A 25119-nucleotide genomic window follows, 5' to 3' on the forward strand; every position below is an offset into this window, starting at 1 on the left:
GAGGACAGAGAAGAAAGACAATATATAATTACCACAAATATCCCTGAATAAAGTGTGAATATACTATAGAAATACCTCAGCGGGATCTACAGAAATTTTATGAAGAACTCTTCCCCATCACTTGGGGCAGCAGAGCTTTGTGGCTGGGGCTAGTGAATGAGTCAGGAGATATGGGCTGTATTCCCAGCTCTGTTGGGGGCACCAGGCTAAAGTCACATCTCTTTTCTCAGCCACTGTTTCCCTTCCTGTCTTGTTTGTTTAAAACGCAAACTAAAGTCTCTTTCACCTACTTCTGCATAGTGCTCAACACGATGGGGCTCAGAGCTCAGCTAGCCTCCTCACATGCTGCTCATATAACTGGTTTCAATTATGTTGGCTGGAGTTAAGCATACTATGGCTATCCACAAAGGAAACAGTATAGCTGCATTTATGCAGCACCATGGTCTGTGTACGTACCCTTAGATTGCCTAGGGATTACTTCCCTGTGCAACTAACAAAATCACAGACCTATTTTTCCTCCATATATATGTTCCTATAGCCTTATCTACATGTTTTGCTTCATCCAAGTTATCTCCGAGTCCTCCCCACTGCCCTTTCTTCAGAGTTTACTGTAATCACATTCTCCTCTCCTTGGCTGACTGTAAGAAATAAAATTCAGACTGTTACTTGCCAAAAGTCTCAGAAGAAGTGCATGGCAGATGCAAACCCAGAACTGAAAGCTTCCCTGACCTCTACAATCACCAAAGGAGTATCTTTCCCCTCAGGAGCCATTCTTTATCTTGACAGGCAGTAAGTTCCTGTAACTATTGCTGAATTCAGTAAGACCTCCCCCCTTGGGCATCTGCCACAAATCCTTTTGGTCTATTGCTAGAGCAGTGTCAAAACAGAAAAGGGACTTTTGGAAAGGATTATACAGTGAAATAGACGTGAGAGCTAGAGAGTAAAATACAAGTTCAGGGAAGAAGCATGATATGAGGTGCTGTCCTTGCTGCCTCTTTGACAAAGCCAGCGTAGGCTAGTATGGAAAATGTCACTGTTTCCAGCCTCCCAAAAGCCTACATTGGGGCCACATGGCTATTCCAGCACYTCCAAAGAACAGATCAGAGTAGGCAAGTGGCTCTCTGAGGCTGCAGGTTGTGCCAGCTCCACAGTTAGCTGTTTGCTACGAGGAAAAGGCCACAGTACAGCAATGGAGGCAGGCTGCAGGGACTGGAGGAGATAACAAGTAATTGAATGTTCTCATCAGTTTCCTGTGCATTACGACTTTGAGTATCCAAAGAGTAGCACATGCTTCTCAGAAACCAGGCAAGAGTCACTGCTCTGAGGAGCTTGCAAATCTGAGTTTAAGCAAAATTTGCCAAAAGGCAAAAGACAGCACACAAATCCTTTGCTCACTCTGTTCAACTAGCTGAGCCACATTTGCCCCATGCTTATGAATGCCCTTTACAGCTGCAATGCAGCACAAGTCAAATCATACTGTAAAGTGTGATGCATCAGCAAATACTCAATATTACCTCAGGAAATAAAGGAGCCTCCGTCCAACCCCAAAATACTCTGCCTCCTAAACAAAAAGAACTAAAAAGGCAGCACTATTTCATCTTCTTCGTCTGAAGCTCAAATGTGCATCCCTCACATCTGTTTGATATCTTCAATATTTTTATCTGTTCAAAAAAAAAAGAGTGGCTTTCCTTTTTTGGGTATGTTATTTGAGGATCATGCTCAAAAGATTTCTAGTCTTGAACACATACAGCCACTTCATTGCTTTGTCCAGTGAATCTCCTTCAACTTATGCCAGTGTGAAGAGTAATCTCCAGCAAATGCTGGCTGTAGCAAGGGATTTTCTGCTCCACTACTTCTAAACATCTCTGAGCAAACATCAGACAAATTGCACAAGTAAGGGGTCAGTACTACGGTGAATATTTCATCTAGACAGCACAACAAAATCGGAGAAAAATCACTTATCAATTATTCTTTTACAGGACACTACTCATTCTTCAATAAAATACTGCAGAATAATTTCTCTTGCAATCAGAGGAAAAAAACCTCCACTCTTGGCAAACTATTTTTGGAAACTGAAGATCTCATTCTATTTTTTTTAAGACTTCTATGATAAGGATATAAGCATTGTAGCTTATTAGAAATTATACAATTAAGATTTATTTTAAAAACCTACAAGAAYTGATTTTTTCTACTAAATTTTGCTTTCACAGGCAATCATTGGAAAGCCAAAATTCTCTCTATTATGCAGGTAATATTCCAATTTGTAACTCTTCTGTACATGCTAGCACTTAATTCTGGCATAAACTTTCTTATAGATACATTCACCCTTCTTGCTATTTTCTACCCTTCATATTAATTTCTTTTTAAAATAAGATCATCAAGCCCTTATCATTTTGCCGAGATTTCCAAATTCTTCCCACAATTATTCCTACTGAAGCTAACCTTCCTCCCTCCCCCTAGAAAATATATATTAAGAATTGTTCATCACTGGAGGTCAGGCTGCAGTCCTATGGCTATATTTTGGTAACTGTCAGTTTGTTCTCAATTTTGCTCACACTCAGAATTTCATCGAGTATCTCAGCTATTTGGTGATTTATCAAAGTCCCAGTTCCTGGAAACTGGACATCTACGAGTAAGCAAGAATGTCAGGTTAGCCTTCAGAGTTGTACAGAAAACTTTGAAAATGAAAATCTGAAAAGGTTAAGACTCAAAACGACAATTATTCCTTACCAAATATATTAGGTTTTTATAATGCTATATTTTTATCCAGACTTCTGATTCTACAGGTACTTGTCTCATGATCACTATTCGGTCAGCTGACAAACAGATTTAAGAATTCATCTACCATTGACAGTTGCATTTGAGCTCATATTGCGGCCAATTCTGTCTCCTGCTCTATGATATGCACTGAGACCATCAGAGTGTACCAAGTTCCACTCCCATCTTTCAACTCTCCTGCTTATTCCAGCTGTCTCTTCAAGACTGTGGATCCCAGCTGTGAGGATGATAACAGTATTTCAGAAGCATATCTTTCTATGGCAGGTATGAAACTACGATTCTCCACTCCWTTCTGCTCCAGAACTTGTTGTCCACCGGCCCTGGAAAAGACTGAGGCTGAGTGATATCAGATTGATTAGACCAAGAGGATAAAACAGCAGATGAAGAGGCAGGATTCTGTTCTTGGCAGTTAGCAAACCCTCTTGTCCTCAGTTGCTGAGAGTGAAGAAAAATAGGATAGTGATAACCATGCTTATTGTTGTGTAAAAGCATTTTGAAACAGTTGGTTTAAAACCRTTATAGAAATGCTAACTAAGTATTCTTAGATACTGCTCCAATTTAAGGTGCTTTTTCATTCAAGTTATGCATTTACGAAATCAGTTGCAACAACATTTTTGAAATCCTAGGATATCTGGAGGAAATAAACTCAGTTGCCATCTCCTGACTCTGGCATCTCTTTGCAGTTGCTACCAGAATAAACGAACAAATATTAGCATACTTGGACTCTGTTCAGCAATAGCTTGGTAAAGCTCTATGGCACGTATTATCCAGTAAAGCTGACTAACAGACCTGTCTGGCCTTTAACTCTATAGATCTGTGAATGTATTTTATGACAAGAAAAAGTATTTTCAAGACAGCATGAGTATTCAAAACAGGATGGCACAAATGCTCAGGAGTCCTCTGGCTGGCACTTCACACTGGAATATGCCATGGCCCACAGGAAGAAGAAATAATCTCTGTTAAACCTACCTGCAAAGGAATAATTACAAACACAAGAACTGGCTTCTCAGAGAGACTAAAGGTTCATCCAGTCTGAAATCACATTATCAACAGCAGACAATAGCAGAAACTTTGGGGAAAAATATTAGAAGCAAGATGAGTATTTCCTCCATCACATCCTTCTAACACCCAGCAATCTGCTGTGAGTCAGTGGCAGTATCCAAGTCAGTAAATTCAACGGCCATTGCTGGATGTCTTCTCTATTAATTGTCTAACCCTTTTCTGAAGCAATYTGTGCTTTTGCTCACAACATCCTGTGGCAATAAACTGGAGATATCCCCCAGCATCCCCTCTTGCATCGTAACACTGTGCTCTGCAGTCTGCTGGGAGAGAACGGGGCAACAGTCTGGCTCTTGATGCTGGCACTCAGGAACCAGCTTTGTGTGTCCTACAGTAAAAGCAGGAAGAGGCTGGATATGTTATGCAGAATGTCCAAATCACAGTTTTAAGGAATTTTCTGCTATTCTGTTCTCTAGCCTAGAACTCAATCAACAGAAACAGAGCATTAATTGCACTAAGGAGCTGAGGAGCTTTTCAAGAGGCAAAATGAGAACATCCCCTTCTCCAGTCCCAGTGAGCTGTTCTGCCTGGGGGGCAGCCATACTGTCAGTTCCCAGCCACCTCATAAGGAAAACTCACAGAAGACAAGAGCAAGGCTGAGAGAAGGCTGCAACAACCCCAACGATTTCCTGAAGACCGGTACAATCTGAGTTAATGTGCCACCCTCCAACAGAAAGGGCACTTGCTCTGGTGCCAGGTCATGGATACTCCTAGGCAGTTCTCTTCCTTCTCTCATTTGTCAGTAAGCAAATATGTTTACCTCGCCTGAGTTTGATGCTACAGTCGTCCCAGTTACTACTTACATAAGAATACTTTCCCTGTATGGGGAAGTACAGGTTAAATGACATACATGTACATGGCTATATCAGTCTGGGGAGCATCTTACAACACACTCTCACCTGTTCCTCTGTGCATGAACACTTCATTCACGTGCACTCAAGGCCATAAATTGGAGATGACAGCAAAGTAATCAGGAGAGTATCATACTGTGCCTCYTGAATCTCTTGGGTCTCCACTGATTGTATAGGAGAAATCCAAGCAGATATAGAATTAAATCACCTCCCTTAYGCTGGAATAGCAGAAGCTGTTCCTTAAATGACAGATTGCTAACAGCTCCCTTAATGACATCATCCAATATGTCATAAAATTTCCTGCCAACATTATGTTTTTTTTTTCTCCCCAGTCAGAGCATTTTCTGGCTGTGGAGCAGAAGTTTCATTGACAAAATGTGGCTCAAGAAATAACCTTCACAGAGTTCTCAGCTTGTAAGTAGCACCACCCAAAAACTCACTGAAGAATAAAATTATCCCTCTTGGCACTGCTTTCCTGGAACAGAGGAAAGAGTTCTTCCCCACAGCAGATTTCTCTAAGTGTTTGTGATTGAAATTATCCATCCACCATCTCTGCAGGTAGACCTAAAAGTCACAGTTCAAAAATAATAACCATATCTTTGCCAGATTACTGCTGTTGGGTGAAAACTGTTATCTTCTCATTGCTTCCATTCTTTCTGGAAGGAAACTCTTCCCAGATGGATGTTAGCATTACAGAAGAAACTAATATACTTGTAGTACAATAGCAAGGATTATTTACCTGGAATTTCACTATTACCCCTTTGCTCTCAGTCTCATATCAGCTTTTCTATCAGAAACACAAGTAAAATGACAACAAGAGCATAAGTAGAATGAACAGCCTTTGAGAATTTCTAAATGACAATATGCTGGTTTTCCTCTATTCTTCAGACACTAAGAATCTAATTTAGAGTAGTGCAGCATAAATAACTGCTCATTTAGAATTATAATTCCCTTTATAATTCCATAATACCCTTTTAGAATTCTAGGATGGAATCCACTTAGGTGCCCATCAACTATGACTACACAAAGGTTGCTTAATTACATATTCCTGTAGTTCTGATCTAGCTGGATTTTCTCATGAGCATCAATATTATGTCTTATGTGAGAATTAGCTTACTTGCACAGGCTGTTTTCAAAAAGGGAAAATATATTTCTAAGAAAGATACTTCAGTAGGTGGAGGCCATAGTAAAGAAGGATAAAGTTCTCCTTTATAAACTAAGTTCTGGTTTATACTGGAGAACACTGAAAGTCTYTGAGAAGAAATTTGGTCCTTCCAATCAATGTAAGCTTGCTCCTCTATCTGCAGAAAACCAATTTTGGCTGCTGTTCCTCTAAGTTGCTTTGTAAACAGATCTTCTCTGTATASGCTGTCTTCCTTTCATGCTACTATGTATCTACTCAGAGCAGTCATAGTTGAACAGCCAGAACATATACAGGAAGGAAGAAAAAGTGAAATGCTAAATCTTGCAGGAACTTAAAGCTAATGCCCTCAGCCAAATGGTCCCAAGATGTGGTTTGAATATATCTGGTAACTCCTTGGGTGTCAACTGTAMTTTTGCTCCCCGTAGCAGTTCTTGCCAGTAGAAAGCCTTACATCATGACTATTTGCTGTGGATGCTGAAAGCCAGTGGTCTGAACAATCTGTCACTCATGTAAGTTCAAAAGAGAATCACTGTGGTGGCACTCACCATACTGTTGAGTAAATGAGCCATGAGCTATATATCTGGATATGCTGCAGTTCTTTTTTGAAAGAAAAAAACAAGTCAAAAAAGGAAGTATTACACTCCGCTGAATGTTGAAGTGACGAAATAAATAGGATCAGCTAAACTTTGGTTCTGTCAGTCATTCCTGTATCACAGCATTCCTCTCAAGTCTGCCTACGATGATCATGGCCTCAGGATTTGGGTTCCTAAACTGATGCATTTCAAACTACGTCATCTGCTTATCAAGTCAGTTAGGTCTTACTGTCCAAGAAAAAAAGTCTGGTTTGGCCAAATACATCACATATATTTCCAATATACAGACTGAAAGGCTCAAATAATGTCAATGAATTCTGTTCTCAAATTCAGTACTGCACTGCTATGATTGCAAAGTGACAGATGTCAAAACAGAACTGAGTCTCTCATTAATACAGGAATAAACATACAGAATATGTTGTCTGGAACGACAACCCAATGTGTTTATGTATGTATGCCACTATTTATCATCCTACAGATGGTTGCTCACAGTGATGTACACCTAAAAATATGTTTAATTTTGTCTTCTCTTTTTCAAGTAATTACATGTTTTCACTGTTTACACTGATTACTATTAAGATCGGCTGGGGATCTCAGAGTTTTTGTAAAGGTGAGGGGTCATCTTGCACAGAGTAGACCCAGAATTTGCATGCAAAGCATTGCAATAAGTTTCTAGTACTTATTGCACCTTAATACAGCTAGTACCTGCACCGCATATTTTAAGGAGTTATCTCGCTCTCATTTTACAGATGGGAAAGGTGAAATGACTTACCCAAGGTCAYACAGCAAGGTTTGATAAGTACATAGTTACTACTATTGCAAATTGGGTACCTCATCAAGCTTATGTTACTCACACCATTCAAATAAAATTAAAATAATAATAATAGTCTTTACCTCAATTTGCACTGCAGTCGAGGCTGGAGGCCACAATCAGGATTCAGCTATATTGGGCTCTGTTCAAACATAAAATCAAATCTAGGGTGTGTCCCAGGGTCTTATAGTATCACTAGGGGCATTATTCAGTAGGAAMACAAAACACAGTGGAAAGGAAGAAGTAACAGAAAACAGTAATATGAATGCAAAGTTTCACATTGTTTTGGATGTAGCAAGGTTTGGAAGCTTATTACTTTAATTATTTAAGTGGATAAAAAATATAAGCATGTTACTGACAGTCATTCATCTAGTTATTTATGTAGCAGTTTATCTTCATAATCATAATAGCTTAGATACTTTACTTTCATTCCTATGATCTGAAGGGAGGGYGTCAAGGGGACAGGGACAAACTCTTTTCTGTTGTTCCATGTGACAGGACAAGAGSCAATGGGCAGAAATTGAAGCACAGGAAGTTCTGCCTGAATATAAGGAAAAATTTCTTCCCTGTGAGAGTGACRGAGCACTGGCACAGGCTGCCCAGAGAGGTTGTGGAGTCTCCTTCTCTGGAGATCTTCAAGGCCCGCCTGGATGCAACCCKGTCTAACATGCTCTAGGTGACCCTGCTTGAGCAGGGAGGTTGGACTAGATGATCTCCAGAGGTCCCTTCCAACCTGACTGATTCTATGAGTCTATGATCTTGATTACATAGACATACAGCAATTGACTCCTACTATTCAGTCTTTGGGGGCTGACTGGCATTGCACTATTCTAACTCCAGACTTAAATTACCCTGTACTCACTAAACAGTGATGTTATACTTAATTTTACAACTCCCTCTTTAATCTGCTGCAAGTGCAGTTCTTGGTGTACAGTATTTTATATGGTATCTGCTTATGCATTTTGTGGCATGTGACAATTTGGTATACTATCTATAAGCTAAGGAAATCATGTCACTCATGCTACCTTTTATTAAAATCTACAGTAGCATCATAAATACTAAGTCCCACCTTACTGTCCAYCACTGCATCCTAATGTGGCTACAGGCTAGAAATATGTTATGTACCAAATGACCATATAGTCATTCTTTTTTAAAGAACAGCATTGTATATAAAATTGGTTGTACAAAGATCACTCTATGTTTATATTATTAAGACAAGTTTTCTCTTGTTGTGGAATCACACTGTGTTTCATCTGATTGTACAGCAGGATATTGAACATTACAAGTGCACAGTAAGATTTTGATATAATGTTTTGATATAAAAATTAATAGCTTCTCTAATACTGAATGGCATAGACACAAAATGGCATAGACAAATGGGGTTATTCACAAGAAGAGGTTGTTCAATATAAAGTCAAGATTGCTGGTCCTTAGAAGTTAACCTATTAGTATTTTGACGCAGATCTGCCACCCCGCTACTTACTACAATGCATATATTTGTAGAAATTGTGAAAAAGTGTACCAAGTACATAGAGGAAATATTTGATGACTGACATCTCAAATGGGTGGGCATACTTGATGGACTTCAGTTAAGCCAAGCTTTTAAAATATGTTTCTGTCCCACTGAAGTCAAAAATTAAGCATATACTTAAATCCTTTGCTCAACTGATGTAAGGGCTGTTGAAATAAATGGACATATTTTTAATGATTCTACCAAATTCTGGATCAACATAATAATACTATAATGCACTCTAGAAGAGCTTGAGAAATCATAATTTAAATACATTATTTTACAGAACAAAAGAATCACCACTGCTTTATAATGACTTTCCTTGCTCTTATTCTCAATTGGCTATATCCATATACAAATTAATGACCTATCACMATGTGCACTGAGAATACAGCAACAAAACCCAAGGCATTAAAGAACTTACATAAAAAAAATGCAATTTCATTTTAGACTGTTAAAACTTTTCAGAAAATGATGATRTTACATACATATTACTTCCTGCATTTATTCCAGTCTGACAAGTATCATGGAAGCTCAACAAAACTGAGATACTTACTTTAATGGTTAGAACCTGACTTTGAATGCTATGATAAATGGAAGCAATAAATAACAACAGTTTTGTTCTTGTCAATATCTGTTTTACAGCTCTTTATACACTATCCACTAATCTCCTTCAGCATCAGATAATTCAAATTCCTTTATCATATTTCTGATACCTGCCTTTATAACACGGTGACTGTATTTTAATCCCAGACAAGAGCAGATTAAGAAAGAACTATGATTGATGGTACATATTGCTTATTTAGAATAAAATACATATTTAATTATCCCTAAACTCATCTTTATAAACACAAGACACAGGCAAGCCTAAATTTAATAAAATCCAAAGTGTGAATGCATAGACTATGTTTACATTAGCAAGTAGTATAGTGCATTAGAGTGGATCTATAAAATGAAATACTTGGTGCTTAGCACCTAATATCCACAGCAYATGTGTCTGCAGAAGTATTCCAGTGTAGTGGTTATCACATCTGCTTTACATGCTGAAGGCTCTGGGTTCAAGCCCCAGTGGAACCAGCACCAGGAAATCTTTGGGAAGTTGGACTAGATGATCTCCAGAGGTCCCTTCCAACCTTACTGATTCTGTGATGTGTTTCAGAAGTTTCATTTTGGAATAGCTCTTGTTCAGTCTTGTGGACTGCACTCACATGAGTGAYAGAAGTGCATGATGTGGACTCCTGGAGAGCACCTTCTGGTTTAGTTTAGTCAACTGAGAGTCCTGTTTGCAGACCCCATGACTGCTCCATAATGCTGTAAGTAGAGACAACTATGAGACTCATTTTAAAAATGCACTCCTGATCCAAACTCAAACATTGTCATAGTCACACCCATGGCAGACCACCGAGGCACATTCAACCCTAGGATCTCTGAAGACCATCGATGAGCTGTGGCTCCGTACAGCACAGCTCATATCCAGCTCATATCCAGTACAGCTCACTGTATCAYATCCAGGCTCCTTTCATAATCACAGAGGGTGGGTTTCACCTCCAGAYTGAGAGACCTAAATGGAAGAGTCTCAGAGTCTTACATACAAGCTAGGAGTATAAGTTCGGGTTCAGTTCACTTGCCAACACATTGGTGCCTAACGACATATAAGCTGTTCCACAGTTTGTGAGACATCTGTGTGCAGACAACAGATATGACAGAGGAACTACAGAAGACCTGTGTCCTTCTGGAAAGCAGTTAGAGATGAGACAGGACAGTTAAGGCAGTTCAAACACCACTAGAGACAAAATGTGGGCATTTTGTGGGATGTGGGCAAAATATTGATGGCTCCGCCTCCACAAACTACACTGAGTGTATCTCCATTGACCAGAATGCAAATTTAGAAACTGTGCACAGACACCTGCACTGAATGCATTCATCTCAGACTCACCTCTATCCATACAGACGTCTCTGTACCATACTCATCAGTCCTCTGATYTCCCAAAGTCTTTATTTCCAGATCATTACAGCACAGAATTGAACAAATACAGACAGAGCTTSGGTCTGACATCATACGTGAACTAAGACCCTGAACAGTGTTGACTTCAGTACCGAAACATTCAGCTGGCCTTGTAAGATCCAGCTTAGGTCTGCSAAGGCTTGTGGTGAAAGCAAGCGAGTATACTCTGGCATGTCTGTGTAGTCAGATACCTCAGTGCTTATCCATTATCTGACAAACTCTTTACTCCCAATAAAATGAGCTGACTGTAGAAGTGTGCTTTGTATTTGGCCCAGACTTGATTTAGGAAAAAGTAGCCCCAAGGAATAAAAAAAAATGCACCTCCCTTCAGGAAGAGACAAAATGCAGTTACAGTTGCCCAAACAATCTCAATTTTGCCTTGTCACAATTCCTTCAACACAATGTATAATTAAAAATTAATGAAATGTCATATGTTTAACATCTTGGGATCATATAGAATATCACTGAATTCAGTGAGTTGAACTCAGACACTAGTATCTGCASAACTATCACTAAGGTTGTAAAATCCTGAACGCACATTTTTATGTACATATGCCACATGCAATAGCTTTCATAGAAGTGTACAAGATGAGAAGTGTTTAATTTGCAACTGTCAGTGTATTTTCTTTCTACGTAGTTTATAGACAGTTGTTTGAGCCTCTGAACACTTGTTTATCCCATTGACAAAGTGCTCTCCCTCCCTCTCAAATGCCTACAAAATAAAATATTTAAGAATTAGAAAAGGAGGCAGAAATATTTGAACATGTAAGTCAGTGCTGCTCAACTTTTCATTCTGCCCGAGTAAAGATGGCTTGATCAGCTTTCTACACTTTCTACACTTTCTCCCTGTTCCTTCTATAGCGTGCAATGCATTTGACACAAGCCTATTCACACACAGAAATGGATCATCCAGTAAAATAGCAATGAGTTGGAGAGATTTTGCATGTCTCTCAACTCAGCTATTTAGGAAATTGCTTGCATAGCAGCTTGGTGTAACAAAATGATTGCATGAGCTGAGAGATGACAAGGGACAACTTCGTAAAGAAACATCCTTAACAAAACTATATCTCACATTAGTCACAGAATCGATAATTTGTAAAGTGTTGTTCCTGAAACCTTGGTATTTTAAAATATTTTAAAGAGTCAAATTTTTCATTCTTAAACATCAAGATTTAACTCCTTCATGACTTTAATTTTCTTAAAGAAAATTAAATAATCAAGTCACATGAAAATGGTGAATGCGAAGGGAAAATGTGAAGCATATTACTGCAATAGCTGTTGTTTGTGACTGTTTTACTGTGAATTTAAGAAAACTAGTGGCTTGTTTGGTCAGCATGGCAGGCAGTAGTGGAGTGGAAGTGTGGGTGGAGCAGAGCGGAGCCCCACTTGACAGATAAACTGATGTTGGTCACTGTCTATTTTTAATCTTAGGAGGCACTCCGGTAGGAGTGATAGATTTTAAAAAACAGAACAAATGGGACTAGAATGGAAAAGGATATGCACTTAGATGAATTGGTTCTGAGAAATGAAAACCAGAGGAACAGTGCATGCTGTTACAAGCATCTCATTGTGTAGTCTCTTTCAGACACTCATCAGTTGCCAGAGAGCAGCTCAGTATTTTGCCAATTCAATTCCCATAAGAAAGTTGCTGCAGAACCTTGCTGCTCTAATAATGAGAAACCTTCTTTTAATTTCCAGRCTGAAGTGATTTATATCCAGGTTATACCCATTTGTTCTTGTTCCATTGTTAGCTCCAAGTTTAAAATCATTGCTTTTCAACTTATGATCCATGGACCCTGAAAGAATACATAAACTACTTCTAAGGCACTTCTAAAAGGTAATGAGGCAAAGTAGGCCTAACAGACTATACRTTGTTCTACAGAGTATGTAGCATCATCTCTGAAAAAAGTTTAGGAGTCCACAAAAGAGACAAAACTKAAAACCACTGGCTTAAACAGTTCTTTTCCCTTACTCTTGTTTATTAGCTCTTTGATGTACTTTTAGGCAGAAAAATTGGACCTCTTCTCAACTTTTCTCTTTCTACACTAAACTAACCAAGTTTTTCTAGCTTTCTCCTTGCAAGAAATCTCACCATTCCCCTCATCATCTGATGTTCCTTCCTGCAGCTATTGCCTTTGAGTCAGAATTGGATATGGGTGACCAGAACCCCAAATGAAATCTCAAGCTACACCACATAATGATGTTAACATAGAATCCTAGAATGGTAAGGTTGGAAGGGACTTCTGGAGATCATCTAGTCCAGCCCTCAGCATAGCCCTGTATGGGGACCRAGCCCATGACGTTGGCATTAGCAGCACCATGCTCTAACCAACCGAACTAAACATGTCTCTGACTGAGTTGGAAACACTTAATGAAATGCATCCCGGGATCACACATGCCCTTGTCACAGCTGCATTATGTTGACATGTATTGTCATCCTTCGGTGAACTTAGCTACTCAGGTCCTCTTGTCATTCATTTTTTCTTGTCCTCAGCTGTGTGGCTTTTTCTTTCATGCTACTGAATTCCACCCCACGTCTATTGCCTCACTCCTCAAGGTCATAAAGACCTTTCTGTGTGGTATTCCAGGCTTCCTTTGCACTGAACCATGAGGGCATCTGCCTGACAACAGTGAAGTGCCWGCTTTGAAATTATTGTTGGTAAGCCAGCCATTATACTGCCTCAAAAATTTGATCAAATACAAAAATGTCTCACACAAATGATTGCAAGCAAGTGATTGGAGCTGGTAAATGATCAGCAGATTTGGACTTGTATTAAAGAGGGGAATTTCAGAAGACAAGCCATGTTATTCTGAAGACAGATGGTCACTAGTAGCCAGATTTCTAAAGGAATTCAGCTACAATTTAGTCATCTCCATGAATTCTGAATTCTTACGAAAATCTAGCAAAAGGAGGACACTCCCTGCTGCAGCTCTGCTGTGCTACCTGATGCCATTATCTAGGCAAAAGCAAAGAAAGAAAATGTGGCCTTAGTTAGAAACAGAGCATCCAGTATTTCTTAAACAGTCCAGGGATTAGTTATACAGTTTTTATTAGCTAGAAAAACTTGCCTAACAAGCCCATGCTACAACATATGCAAGTGAAAAATCTTGGCTAGATTTCTCCTCCAATTTAATCTTTGAATCTTCTTTCCTTATACAGAGAAAGTGAGACCTGGAGCAAAACTACTAGATTCCTAATACAAAAATCCTATTTTTCTAGTATAGTGACCATGAATTGCAATTCATGGCATTTTTTTTACTAATGCTGTAATATAATTTTACCAGAAATAGGAGGGCTAAATATCAAGACACAACAACCAAGTATGGATTAACTTTTTTTAAATGAAAATAAAGCTACAAAAATGAGTAATTTTATTTTCATGGAAAGTCTAATATGTGGAAATAATGTTAAAACTTTGAATTAACTCTTTGGGAAGCTATACTGAATGTCTCTTGAGTAAAGATTCAATGCAGAAGTGGTTTAGGATATAATGTTCMAAGATCTATTAACTAAGCTGAAGATACTTGGGGAAAATCTCATTTTGAAACACACTGTCTACATCCTTGAGAAGACTCATTTACGCTTTTTAGGCTCACAGGCCACACTCTTCCACCAGCCCTATGTCAAAAATTTTTTGTGGCTTATTCTACAACATTTTTGCTTACTTTTTCCTTCTACCAAAGCTTATAAGCACCTTTCATTTTCAGGGACTAAGTTTAATTTCAAAACTAACTACACTTCCGACAAATTTTTCATCCACAGATTTATATTATTTAAAACAATGAAAATCAGAATTGAATACTATGACATTGAGTTACCGTTATAAAATGATGCAAATTAAAGCAATAAATCCCATCTCATCCCATCTCAAGTTTCCAGATAATTCTCGAACTTCTTGAGATTTTGTTGCATATTGGTTATGTCTATACCCCTAAATTAAGATGTGCCTGGGAACATTCCCAGGCATTGAAACTCAATTGTCTGTGCTATTAAATTGTTAGCATTGTCCCATGACATGTTCCACAGGCATGTTTTTGGCCTGTTCCAACTAACACTCTTCCAAAAAATTGCCAGGGGACAGTTTGCAAGTTAGGGCATGCCAGGAACAATTCCCAGTAGGCAATTTCAGAGCTGTGACCCAGTTTTGGAAGGTAAAAAAATGTAATAGTATGGACACTGGCCTGCCTGTGACAGCTGACTCTGCACCAGAGAATGGTTCTGGGTAAGCTCAATTTACGGGTATCAGCATTGCCATTGTGTCACCCTGCTGGGCTCTGGCAAGGTGAGGGGATGACCTGCTTGTGCTCAGCTACAGGAACAGCTGAGCTTAACTCTGAAGACTGTTAGTCTCCAAGAAAGTAACAGAAGCACAGTACGCAGATACTTTATGCTTTCATGCTGTCATCTGAGTAGTATAACCTTCTCCAAGGCTCTTCCTGCCCACGTCAGGAGATTCCCCRTTACAAAAAGTGTTCAGGATGCATCTGCACTTCTGCAGACTCTCCAGAAACCTGTTACTGCAGGGGAAGAGGCAGGTTAGACAGGAAGAARATGTGCTGCTGCCAGCCCACCCTCCTCCCTTCCCTGCCAAAATCTACCCCGATCTTAAGAGACACTGTTCTATGACAGTCTGGTCACGTTACTCACTTGGGATTATTTGTCTTACTCCGTGAACTTTTACAAGAAAGGCACATGACTGTTGACTTTTAGCAGCAAACAACAAAAAAATCCTAATGTTTCACAAATAATATTTTCTAAACAACTTAGACAATAATTGTATTTGACCTTGCAAGTCTATCTTTCTTCCCGATAAACTTTTCTTTTCTGAAAGACAACCAGAAAAATACAGAAAGTGGAATGTGTGACATCTCATCAACTGTTTGTARTAATTTATTTTAAATCACTTACTCTGTAGCTCTATCCTTCTGATGCAAGCACAATTACTTGATTGAATAATCTCTGAAATAGCACATGATGTGCTTGTGTCAAAGAGGCTCTCCACAGAGGCCATCAGCTACCTTTTAAAATCAATGAAGTTCAGAAATTTGCATCTGTCTTCTCAAGGAGAAAATAAAGGAACCTTTTCCCCTGGTATGTATGACCTTCTCATTCTAAGGCCAGCTTGTTTGAAGTCTTCTGCATCTCTGAATGCCAGCATGAAGATGGATAATACCTTTCTTAGAATAGATAGATCTTGAAGTCTATTATATTYCTCTTCTTAAGGATTCTAGCCATAATTCTCTCTTAGTAATTGGGATTTGCACACTGCTCCACACAGTAATGCATATTCTAGCTATCCACTCTGTCATGCTGCCACTGCATTTTTAACAATGCTGATAGCAACTGATGTTATCAAATTCTGCAGACTTTTCAGGCTTTAGGCTTGTTCATGTCTTTTTCTCATTTCGCCATTTCTGGGCAAAAACATGTCTTTATTTTTTCCTTTGTGACGCCTCACTCCTGTGACCCTGCCATTTCTCACAGCTGGATCTTGTTAGTTTTCAAATATTGAGTCCACACTGTCTGATCATGCCACAGATTTTCTGTCCTGATATGTTTGCGGTCTTTATGTTTACAAGATCAAAGCTAATGCTGTCTATACCACTGTGCTAAAAAAGGTTCACTTCTCAGAAGGTAAAATAACCTTAGTGTTTGAAAATCTAGCTTTGTTTTATAAAATGCCTTCTACCACTGATAATATCCATATGCTTCTCCTGATACCTGCCTCATTTTCCTGTATAGCAATTTTCTTCATTAAACTTCTAGAAGGAATTTTTAAAGAACTCAGCAGCAGCCTTTGTCTATGTCAACAAACCTCCTTCCATTTCAAGAAAGCAAATCTTTCCAGCAACACCAGCTGCTTTTGAAAACTCCACTCTAATTTCTTTTTCCCAGCTGTATTCAAGTTCTCAGCTCACCGCATTTCAATAGGTGAAATTCTCCTCCTTTAAATTCTCTCCTGATTCCTTTCCTCCTTCCTTTCTTCCCTCTCATACATTTTTTTTCAATGTAAAAGGAATTCTTCCTCGAATTGCCTGGATAATTTCATGCTTTTCCCTTGATATCTCACTATTCTGTTATCTGAGTGTTTCTCAAACAGTGGGCCACAACTCCCACAATGTTCATAAGAGGCAACTGGGAAAGTTACAAGATGCTTAAATTTTTATTACACTCTAAAACAAAAGAAAATATCTCTTCTCCAATTCCAAAACAACTTAATCCTTCAAAATCAAGTTTTTGCTATCAAAATCTCAAATCATTCATACAAGTAAATGAAATACACTTCATACATGAGACATTTTACTAGGTTCCGTATAGGAGCAAGACTGATGTGCTTGTATTGTCTGTCTGGCATGGCTTCCTAGGAATTTTTGAGCCTGATGACCAGTTTCAACCAAATTTGACTGCTGATAGGGGTCTCCAAGATCCTAAATTTCTGCAAATTTTGTGAGGAGAAAAAAGAAAAAATGGTAACAGGCAAAAGCAGAAATTCCCACCAACTCCCACAAAGACAAGGACAGTTCATCCCTTAACAACCCAAAGAGGCAATTTCAGGACATCAGATCAACACAGAGATAGCTTGCAGCTAGCTACAACATACGGTGTGTCTTTGTCAGCTCCACAGACCAAGAGCCTGTGAGGAGTCTGAGAGTTCAGCTCCTGAGACTGAAGTGATACATGGAGCCAAGGGACAAGAAAATGTAGGGAAGAACTGCTGACACTGCAGGCACAGGGCRTATGGGAAAGGAAATGACTCGTTGAGGAAGGGAAGGGACACAGAGGCACAACATTTCTCCCTTAGTGCTGCTCTTCACGGAACACATCTTTTACCTTCATTTTCATAACCAAAGCATGGAATTTGTGAAAACATTTACTTCAAATAGGGTAACCAAACCAAAAAGGCTGCACAGTCTTGTCACCCATTTCACCCTGGACTCATCTTTTTAAGCTGCCCAATGCACTTCCAGCTCACTCCAGGACATTAAAAATTCTCAAACCAGCTTGGCAGTTTTCATCTCAGCAATAGTGGTAGTGACAGAACTGAGTTTCCATGGTGCACTCTCAGCCTATCAACAAGGAAGACACCGAGACTCTCTGCTAAGCCTAGTGGGAAAGTTTCCTCTGGAGCTCAATAGACACTAAATCGTATTAGCAGTATGATTTCTCCTCTAGGAGAAATGGGCCCATATACCTGGCCTGCTCTAATTAGGAGATATCCTTGGAGGCTTGACAAGAGAGTCTGTTTGTTGGCCAGCAGAGCACATGGCTCTTCGCCTGAAGCCACCTGCACAGCCCCAGCATGCTACAYCCTTGGGACACTGAGTTCATCCTAATTTTATTGTTGACAGAGCCTTCAGTGTCTTCTGCCAAAACTTTCTCTCTGGAGAACTAATAACCACTATGGCTCAAAGATCACTAAAAAAAAAACCCAGTCACTTCATCTGGGGTGGGGGAAGGGTTTACTCATCTGATTAAAGTCAGCATCAATGCTGAAACTCGGTTCAAAACCTGCTCGACATTCCAGGATTTGCTTTCCACTGCCTTAGGCTTTCTGTGCTTCTATTACTTTACAGAAGGGGAACGCAGTGGGAACAAAGGCTGGCAGGTGTGTCCATTAAGGATTCTTGTTTGACAATATTAGATTAATAATGAGAAGAGTCACCATGGTCATTCACCCTGTTTTTCTGCCTCACTAGCTCCTTTGCTTCCTGTGAGTTACGCCATATCTCTTAGAAAAAGAGGCATCTAGTCTTATCAAAAGACTTTAAGTGACAAAGAAACCACTGTAAATATGATTAGTAAATGAAATTCAACAAGTTACAATAGACCTCATGGCTAACTCAGATTTGTGTAACTTCCAAACACTGGATCCATCAGGTTAAGGAAGACTGTACTACTTGAAATTACTTTCCCATGTAGGTCTTTACACACCATAATTTGTCAACTTTTAATCTTCTTTTGAATAGCAATAAAAATCACCCTTTTTGCTCATCTTCTTTCATTTATTTAAATAACTGCTGAAACCTTTTCCACTTTATACTTTAAAGACAATCTTGACAGCCATTCGAACTGGACAGAGGGAGTACTGGAACCACTGCGGGCAATGGTAACCCTACAGCCCTACTTCTTACATATACTTATAATGATCATGTTAGGTTTTTTAGTGTAGCACTGTACTGAGGGCTMACACGCATCTACTACCACCTCCAATTCCTCTTTTAAGTAACTTTTCCTTAATGTAGTCTCCTAGTAGTAGAGCGCCTCCTACTTTCTGATTCATAGAAGTTTTACACTGTATTTGGTGTATTAAAATACAGGCTGTTTAAGCAAGCCCAGTTAATTATGTCATACAGATTAGTCCATGGAATTATCTATACTTGCTATCATTTGTTAAACAATTCTTGTGCCATCTGCAAATTCAGCAGTGATAAATTTGTATTATTCTTCCAATTAATTAATAAGAATAGTCAAGAACAGTGGGTTACGAACAGATTCCTGACTCCAGTAGATACCCTGCTCAAATATGGGCATGAGACCGGATTTTTCTAACCTTCTGGAATTTACCCCTGCACCAAGAACTGACAACCAGCAGTAACAAAGGCTCTGAGATCATCAAGGTCAAGCCTTTTAAGACGCTTATGTAAAAGTCACCTGCTCCTGCAAACTTACTTCCAGTATAATGGCAAACAACAAAGCTGCAATGAAAAATTTAATCTTTTTATTCTGCAACAATACCCTGTTATAAATGAACTTTTAAGTGTGGCTTGTAACCTCTCACTTAAGACTACTTTGGTTCTAAAGGACTGGAAATTGGCTGACATGAAACAGTTTTTAAACAGGTCCAGGTAAAATCCGCAGAACTGTGGAAAGCCTGATGTCTGCCTGGGGCAAATTAATAAGACAAAAGAATATGTGGGCACACACACAAAGATGACATAATTGTTATATGAAAGGAAGCGAGTAACGCAGGACCAACACARCTGTCTTAAGTCATGTTTCACAAAACTACTGGAGTTCTATGAAGAAGTCAGAAATGTGTACTGTGGAAATTTAGCAAATAAAATCTACTTGGATTTCCAAAAGACATTCGATAAATCCGTCACTGATCGGTCTTTAAAAAAACCAAACTCTCAGAGGATAAAAAGGAATGTCCTTCCAAGGATAAATAATTGGAAACAGATGGTAGGAGAATAATGTCGATTTTTGGAGTGGAGAGAGGTTACTGGTGGAGTCCTGCAGGGATCTGTGCTGGAACTTGGGAGTTGTTCACATACTTAAATGATCTGGAAAACAGGGTGAACAGTGAAGTGACAAAGTTTGCTGCTGATACTCATTCAGAGTAGCTCAGATAAGGGCTGATTAYGAAGAAAAACTTCACAATACTAAATAACTATGCAAGAAAAAGGTCAATGAAATTCATTGTAGATGAATAAATATAAAGYAGATTCTTTAGGGGAAAAATGATGTGCTCCAAGGTGACTATTACCACTTCAGGAATAAGATCTTGGGGTTATAATAGGTAGTTTTGTGAAAACATCAGCCCATTGCTCACTAACAGTAAAAAAAATGAATGTTAGGCATTATTGGAAAGGAACAAAGAACGAAAGAGAGAATATTATGTCATTGTATAAATTGCTGGCTTGCCTGTATCTTCAATACTGTGATAGTTCTGGTCCCACCAAAGGATACAGGAGATAGGAACTAATTCAGGGAAGACCAACAAGGATGATCAAAGACACAAGTCAACTTAACAACTAAGGAATGACTAGATAAGGACTCTTCAAGTTTCAAAAACAATAACTGAGGGGGGGGGGAAACAAAAGGTCTATCTAATCAAGAGTGGCACAAGAAGATGTTTAAGGATCCGTTGTTCACAGCCTTTTCTGATACAAGAGCTAGGGGGTATCAAAGTAAACTCCAACACATCCAAAACATTTTAAAAAAAATCCTACTGTTTCTTGGCACGCTATGCATTAAGTTGTGGAACTTCTTGYGTTGGGATACTGTAAATGCTAAAAGTTTACGCAGATTCAGAAAGTGACCAAAGTCATAAAAAAGAAATTCCATACAGAGCTCTTAAATGCAGAGATTCTGGCTCAGAAGGTCCCCACACAGCCAAGTGCTGGAGGCAAGGAGAGCCCTGYGGGCCAAAGTCAGCTTCCCCTGCTCTTATACTCTTCCGCAGGCACTGTGACTATTGGCCACTGCGAGAGACAAGATACTGGACCAGACAGGCCTTCAGTTTGACACAGCAAAGGTGGCTTATGATGTTTTGTTCAACTGCCCTCTTATTCTTTGGCATGGACTTAGGTATCCAYTGAAAAATATATATATTCATTTTCATGCTATTAATCCGTGGGGCATTTCTGTGCCTTTCCTGTGTTTTGTCTACTTTTCTCTCTCCTGTAACCTGTAATGTCACAGTAAAGGAAAAAGAAATGACAAATGTCTAACAATGAAATAAAATCACAATGACAGAATTGTTTAATTGATTTAACTTGTATAACAAAAAAAAAAAAAAAAAGAACTCAAGAAATGTCTTCATGAGTGAGTTTCTTGCTACCTTTAGATGCGGGGTGATAAAGACCAATATCACTTTGTTTCTAACACTTCCACTAACAGTACAGTGATTGAGACTACACAGGTTGTGTTCATGCAGCTGCTCAGATTAGGTAAGTCTACATGCAAGTACTTTTACATCTGATTTTGAAACTGTTAAAGCAGAAGGTAGGGGCTGGAGAACCAGATTGTCAATATTAGCTCTTGGTAYATAAAATGTACACTGATAGCACATGAAACAAAAAAACAGTAACAGCAATTGCAAAATTACAAGGGAGTCTAATGTATATTGTCCTCACATACACAAATGAAATACATTTTTTCGATTAATTTTCTGCTTAATCATGTCAGAGGCATGACTAGAYAGACAGGGACAAGGACTGAAAATGCATGCATCCAAGATATTACTTATCTTTTCCTTATTTAAAAAAACCCTTTTCAAAAGAAGAGCCATATTAAGAATTTATAATGACTCATGCAGGATAGCATGTGATCAAAAAGTTTCTTTTAAAGCAATGAAATCCTAAGCTTTTMTTTGCAATCCTAAACCAAGCATAATCTCAAATCAAAAAAGTACTTCTAAGAAGATTTAAACTATATTAATTTAAAATATTATTACATGATCTAACCGAATACTACTAAGGTACATAATAACAAGCAAAATCAAAACTATACTCACTTATTTATTTCACTGCTTCAAGTTCAGTCCTCTTCCTGCACAATGCAGAACTATATGCATATGTAGTTGGCATTATAACATAATTTAAGAGATAAGCATCTTAAGCTTATTATTGCTAGTTACTTATATTCACAAAAAAGTAAAGTAATAACAGAATGGGTGATATAATTCATAAGAAACCTATCAGAGCCCATTAAAACTTGCCTGTCCTGCACACTTGATTTTAAGTTACACTTCGATCCCACCACCATAGCTTTCTTCTTCAAAGGATGCAAACTCAGCCAATGCGTTTTTTCTGATAGCTTCCTCTCTTTTGAAGGAAACTTTTTAAGGGTGATGCAAAAATGAACAGTCAGGTAAAGAGTAAATTAACTTACAACATTCAGCAAACAACAGTCAGCCTCTTTCAACATCCAGCATGGCTCTATTTCTTCTTCCGGGACATTCACATACAGCAAACAGTGAGAGATGCCCAATAACTATTTGACTGTAAATGTATTCCCCTAAGAATTAATTTTGGAGAAATATAATTCATTTTAATTTTGGAGGTAAGCACTCTGAGAAGTGATTCTGCTACTGAAATAAAACTYCTTTTGTTGACTTCAGTGCAAGCAGTGCATCTATCAGCTTTGAAGATGATGAAAACTGCATGCCATTTTGCCTGAAAATACATTTTCAGTGCAACTCTTGTACAGCATAGTGTATACTGGTTGGACTCACACGGAACAACAGTATTCAGTGATTTCTAAGCATTATTATTCACTTGTGCAGAAATGTAGTAAAGGAATCAGATTCATTTATGTCTACCTTGCACTMGTTTCTACCGGCATAAAGCAGTAGAACCATATAACTAAGACACTGTATCTCTGATATTGGAAAGTATATGGGATCTAGAAACTGGGTTCCTGTATTGCATACAGGACACAAACAAAACAGGCTGAGGATGCACCAAGCCAGTGACTATTCATGCCACCTTATACCAGCAGAGCCCTAAGGAGAGGAGACAGCTGAAAGCAAAAGTCCTTAATGGAATAGAGGAGATGTCAGTGGTACACCTGACACCTTGCTCTTCCTGGAGCCAAGTGACRTGACTGGGTACAATTAACAACACCATGTGTGCTTTGAATAGAAAAAGTAACCCTGGCATCACATAGGATCCCCAATGCAAAGATAATGAGTCCAATCCTATTCACTTTGGAATCAGGGGAAAATCTACCAATCTCAAGTGACCACAGGATCAATCCCCAAGTGATAAAGAAAAAAAATGTACAGAAACTTAAATGTAATAACAGCAAGACATAAAAATATTTATAATACACATGCAAACAGCATTGCACATAAAAAATGGACAAAGCCATTTAGTACAGACCAGAAATTTCCACTAAGCCTTACAGACTAAGTGACAAATTGAATAATGCTGAAGGTACTCAGCAAACAGCTAAGAATTATTGCTCTGAAACTTAATTTAATGTAGGTCAATTAAGGGGACTGAAAAAGTGACTGCAAACCCGCTTTGGAGATGTTTCACCCTGCTTCCCTAACGGCTTATTCCTGCAAAGCCAAAACTTCTCGATTCCAGGCTTTATCAGGAGGCTAGGTAGGAAGGTAGRATTTCATTTCAGACTAACTCTTTTCAGAGCTGATCTTTTCCACCCTGCTAAAGGGGTTTTATTATTGTCACAACTCTAGATACCATTCTTTTCCCTTCCTCAGCCTCACAGCAGCACACAAATCTCTACTTCTCTACCAATCCAGAACAAAAGCTGTCTGAGAAATGTAGAAAGGGATGTCCAGGTATTCTCCCTCTTTCTTATCATACTCTTTCCCAAGGGAGACCCTGGATGTGATGGGGAAAGTCAGATGATGTCAAGAAACCTTCTGAGTCAAAACTAGTAACTGGAATGATTTTTCTTTCTCTTTCTAACATATGAAGGAAAATAAACCTTGGCATAGGTTTATTTAAATAGGAGGCATAGGACCCAAACAGAAACTCAGGCATATAAAACCCAATGACCTCAGCTGCCCTTCCACTTGGCCAGTGGAGGACCTCTCCATCTAACCTCACTGGGCTGAAGCAGGTTTTCTCCTGACTAGGTGGAAACCTGAGCTACGGACTAACCTTCAACAGGCAGTTAGCTTTGCCCACCGTGACTGGCTTGAGSCATCCCTACAGCTCCCGCTTCCATTTCCTCCCGACCTTTAGTGAAAGACCAGTCCTAGAGGACAGGCTGGGGCTGTCTCTGCCGGTGCGGTTATTAACACGCAAGACCTCCCCGGCGGCAGAGGGGCCGTGTGATGCACCCGGTTTAGCTCAGCGGCGCCTTCCCGCTTAACAGCACAATTTCTCGGGCTCCTCGGGCGCACCCGCGGCTCGGGCGGGCGCGGGGAGCGCCGGGGTCGCCGTGCCCGCTCCCGGCGCGGCGCGGCGCGGCGGCGCAGCCCGCCGTGCTGATGCATCCCTGCTCCTCCAGCAGCGCTGCCGCGGGGGCCGCAGCCCCCCGGGCCGCCCCCAACCCCCGCCCCCCCAGCCCGGCTCGGCGCCCCGGCTCACCCGAGGTCAGCTGCATCCAGGCACAGATCTTGTAGACGGTGGCTGTGTTGCAGAAGAAGAAGAGGATGAAGCAGACGATGCAGGCGATGATGAGCATCATCGAGAGCCCGATGAAGAAGGAGGCAGCCTTGAAGGCTCCCGAGGGCAGGCTGGAGAAGTCCGTGAAGCTGCCCCGGCAGGTGAGTTCCCGGCTGAAGCCGTTGCCGATGCAGTAGTGGAAGAGCCCGAAGTAGCCCGCCTGCGGGGTGTCCACGCCGTCCCCGATCCAGTAGGGCTGGATGAAGCACACCACGTTGACGATGGCAAAGCAGATGGTGAAGATGGCCCAGAGCACGCCGATGGCCCGCGAGTTCCGCACGTAGTTGGTGTGGTAGATCTTGGCCGCCTCCTGAGCCGGGAGCATCCCCGCTGCCGCCGAGCCCGCTCCCGCCACCGCCGTCCCTGCAGCCGCTCCGGGCATCCTCACCGAGAAGATCCCCCTCCCCTTCCTCCTCCTCCTCCTCCTCCTCCTTCTCCTCCTCCTCCTCCCCGCTCGCTCCGCTCGACGCGGCGCCGCCGCCGCTGCGTGCGAGAGCCG

At 40.0% G+C, this 25119-nt stretch overlaps 1 protein-coding gene across 1 annotated transcript in view; it reads right to left on the bottom strand.

Annotated features, from left to right (window-relative positions):
• The window catches only part of LHFPL3 (LHFPL tetraspan subfamily member 3), a 274888-nt gene extending 249863 nt beyond the window's left edge, over positions 1-25025 (bottom strand). Inside the window, exon 1 of the mRNA XM_085298297.1 lies at positions 24543-25025. Within this exon, the coding sequence (XP_085154423.1) occupies positions 24543-25002 (460 nt within the window). The 5' untranslated portion in view covers positions 25003-25025. The remainder of the gene's footprint in view (positions 1-24542) is intronic.
• Between the last annotated feature and the right edge of the window lie 94 nt (positions 25026-25119).

This window comes from Rhea americana, unplaced genomic scaffold, assembly GCF_003343005.1.
Source record: "Rhea americana isolate MKP2758 unplaced genomic scaffold, rheAme1 scaffold_1, whole genome shotgun sequence".
Classification (NCBI taxonomy): domain Eukaryota; kingdom Metazoa; phylum Chordata; class Aves; order Rheiformes; family Rheidae; genus Rhea; species Rhea americana.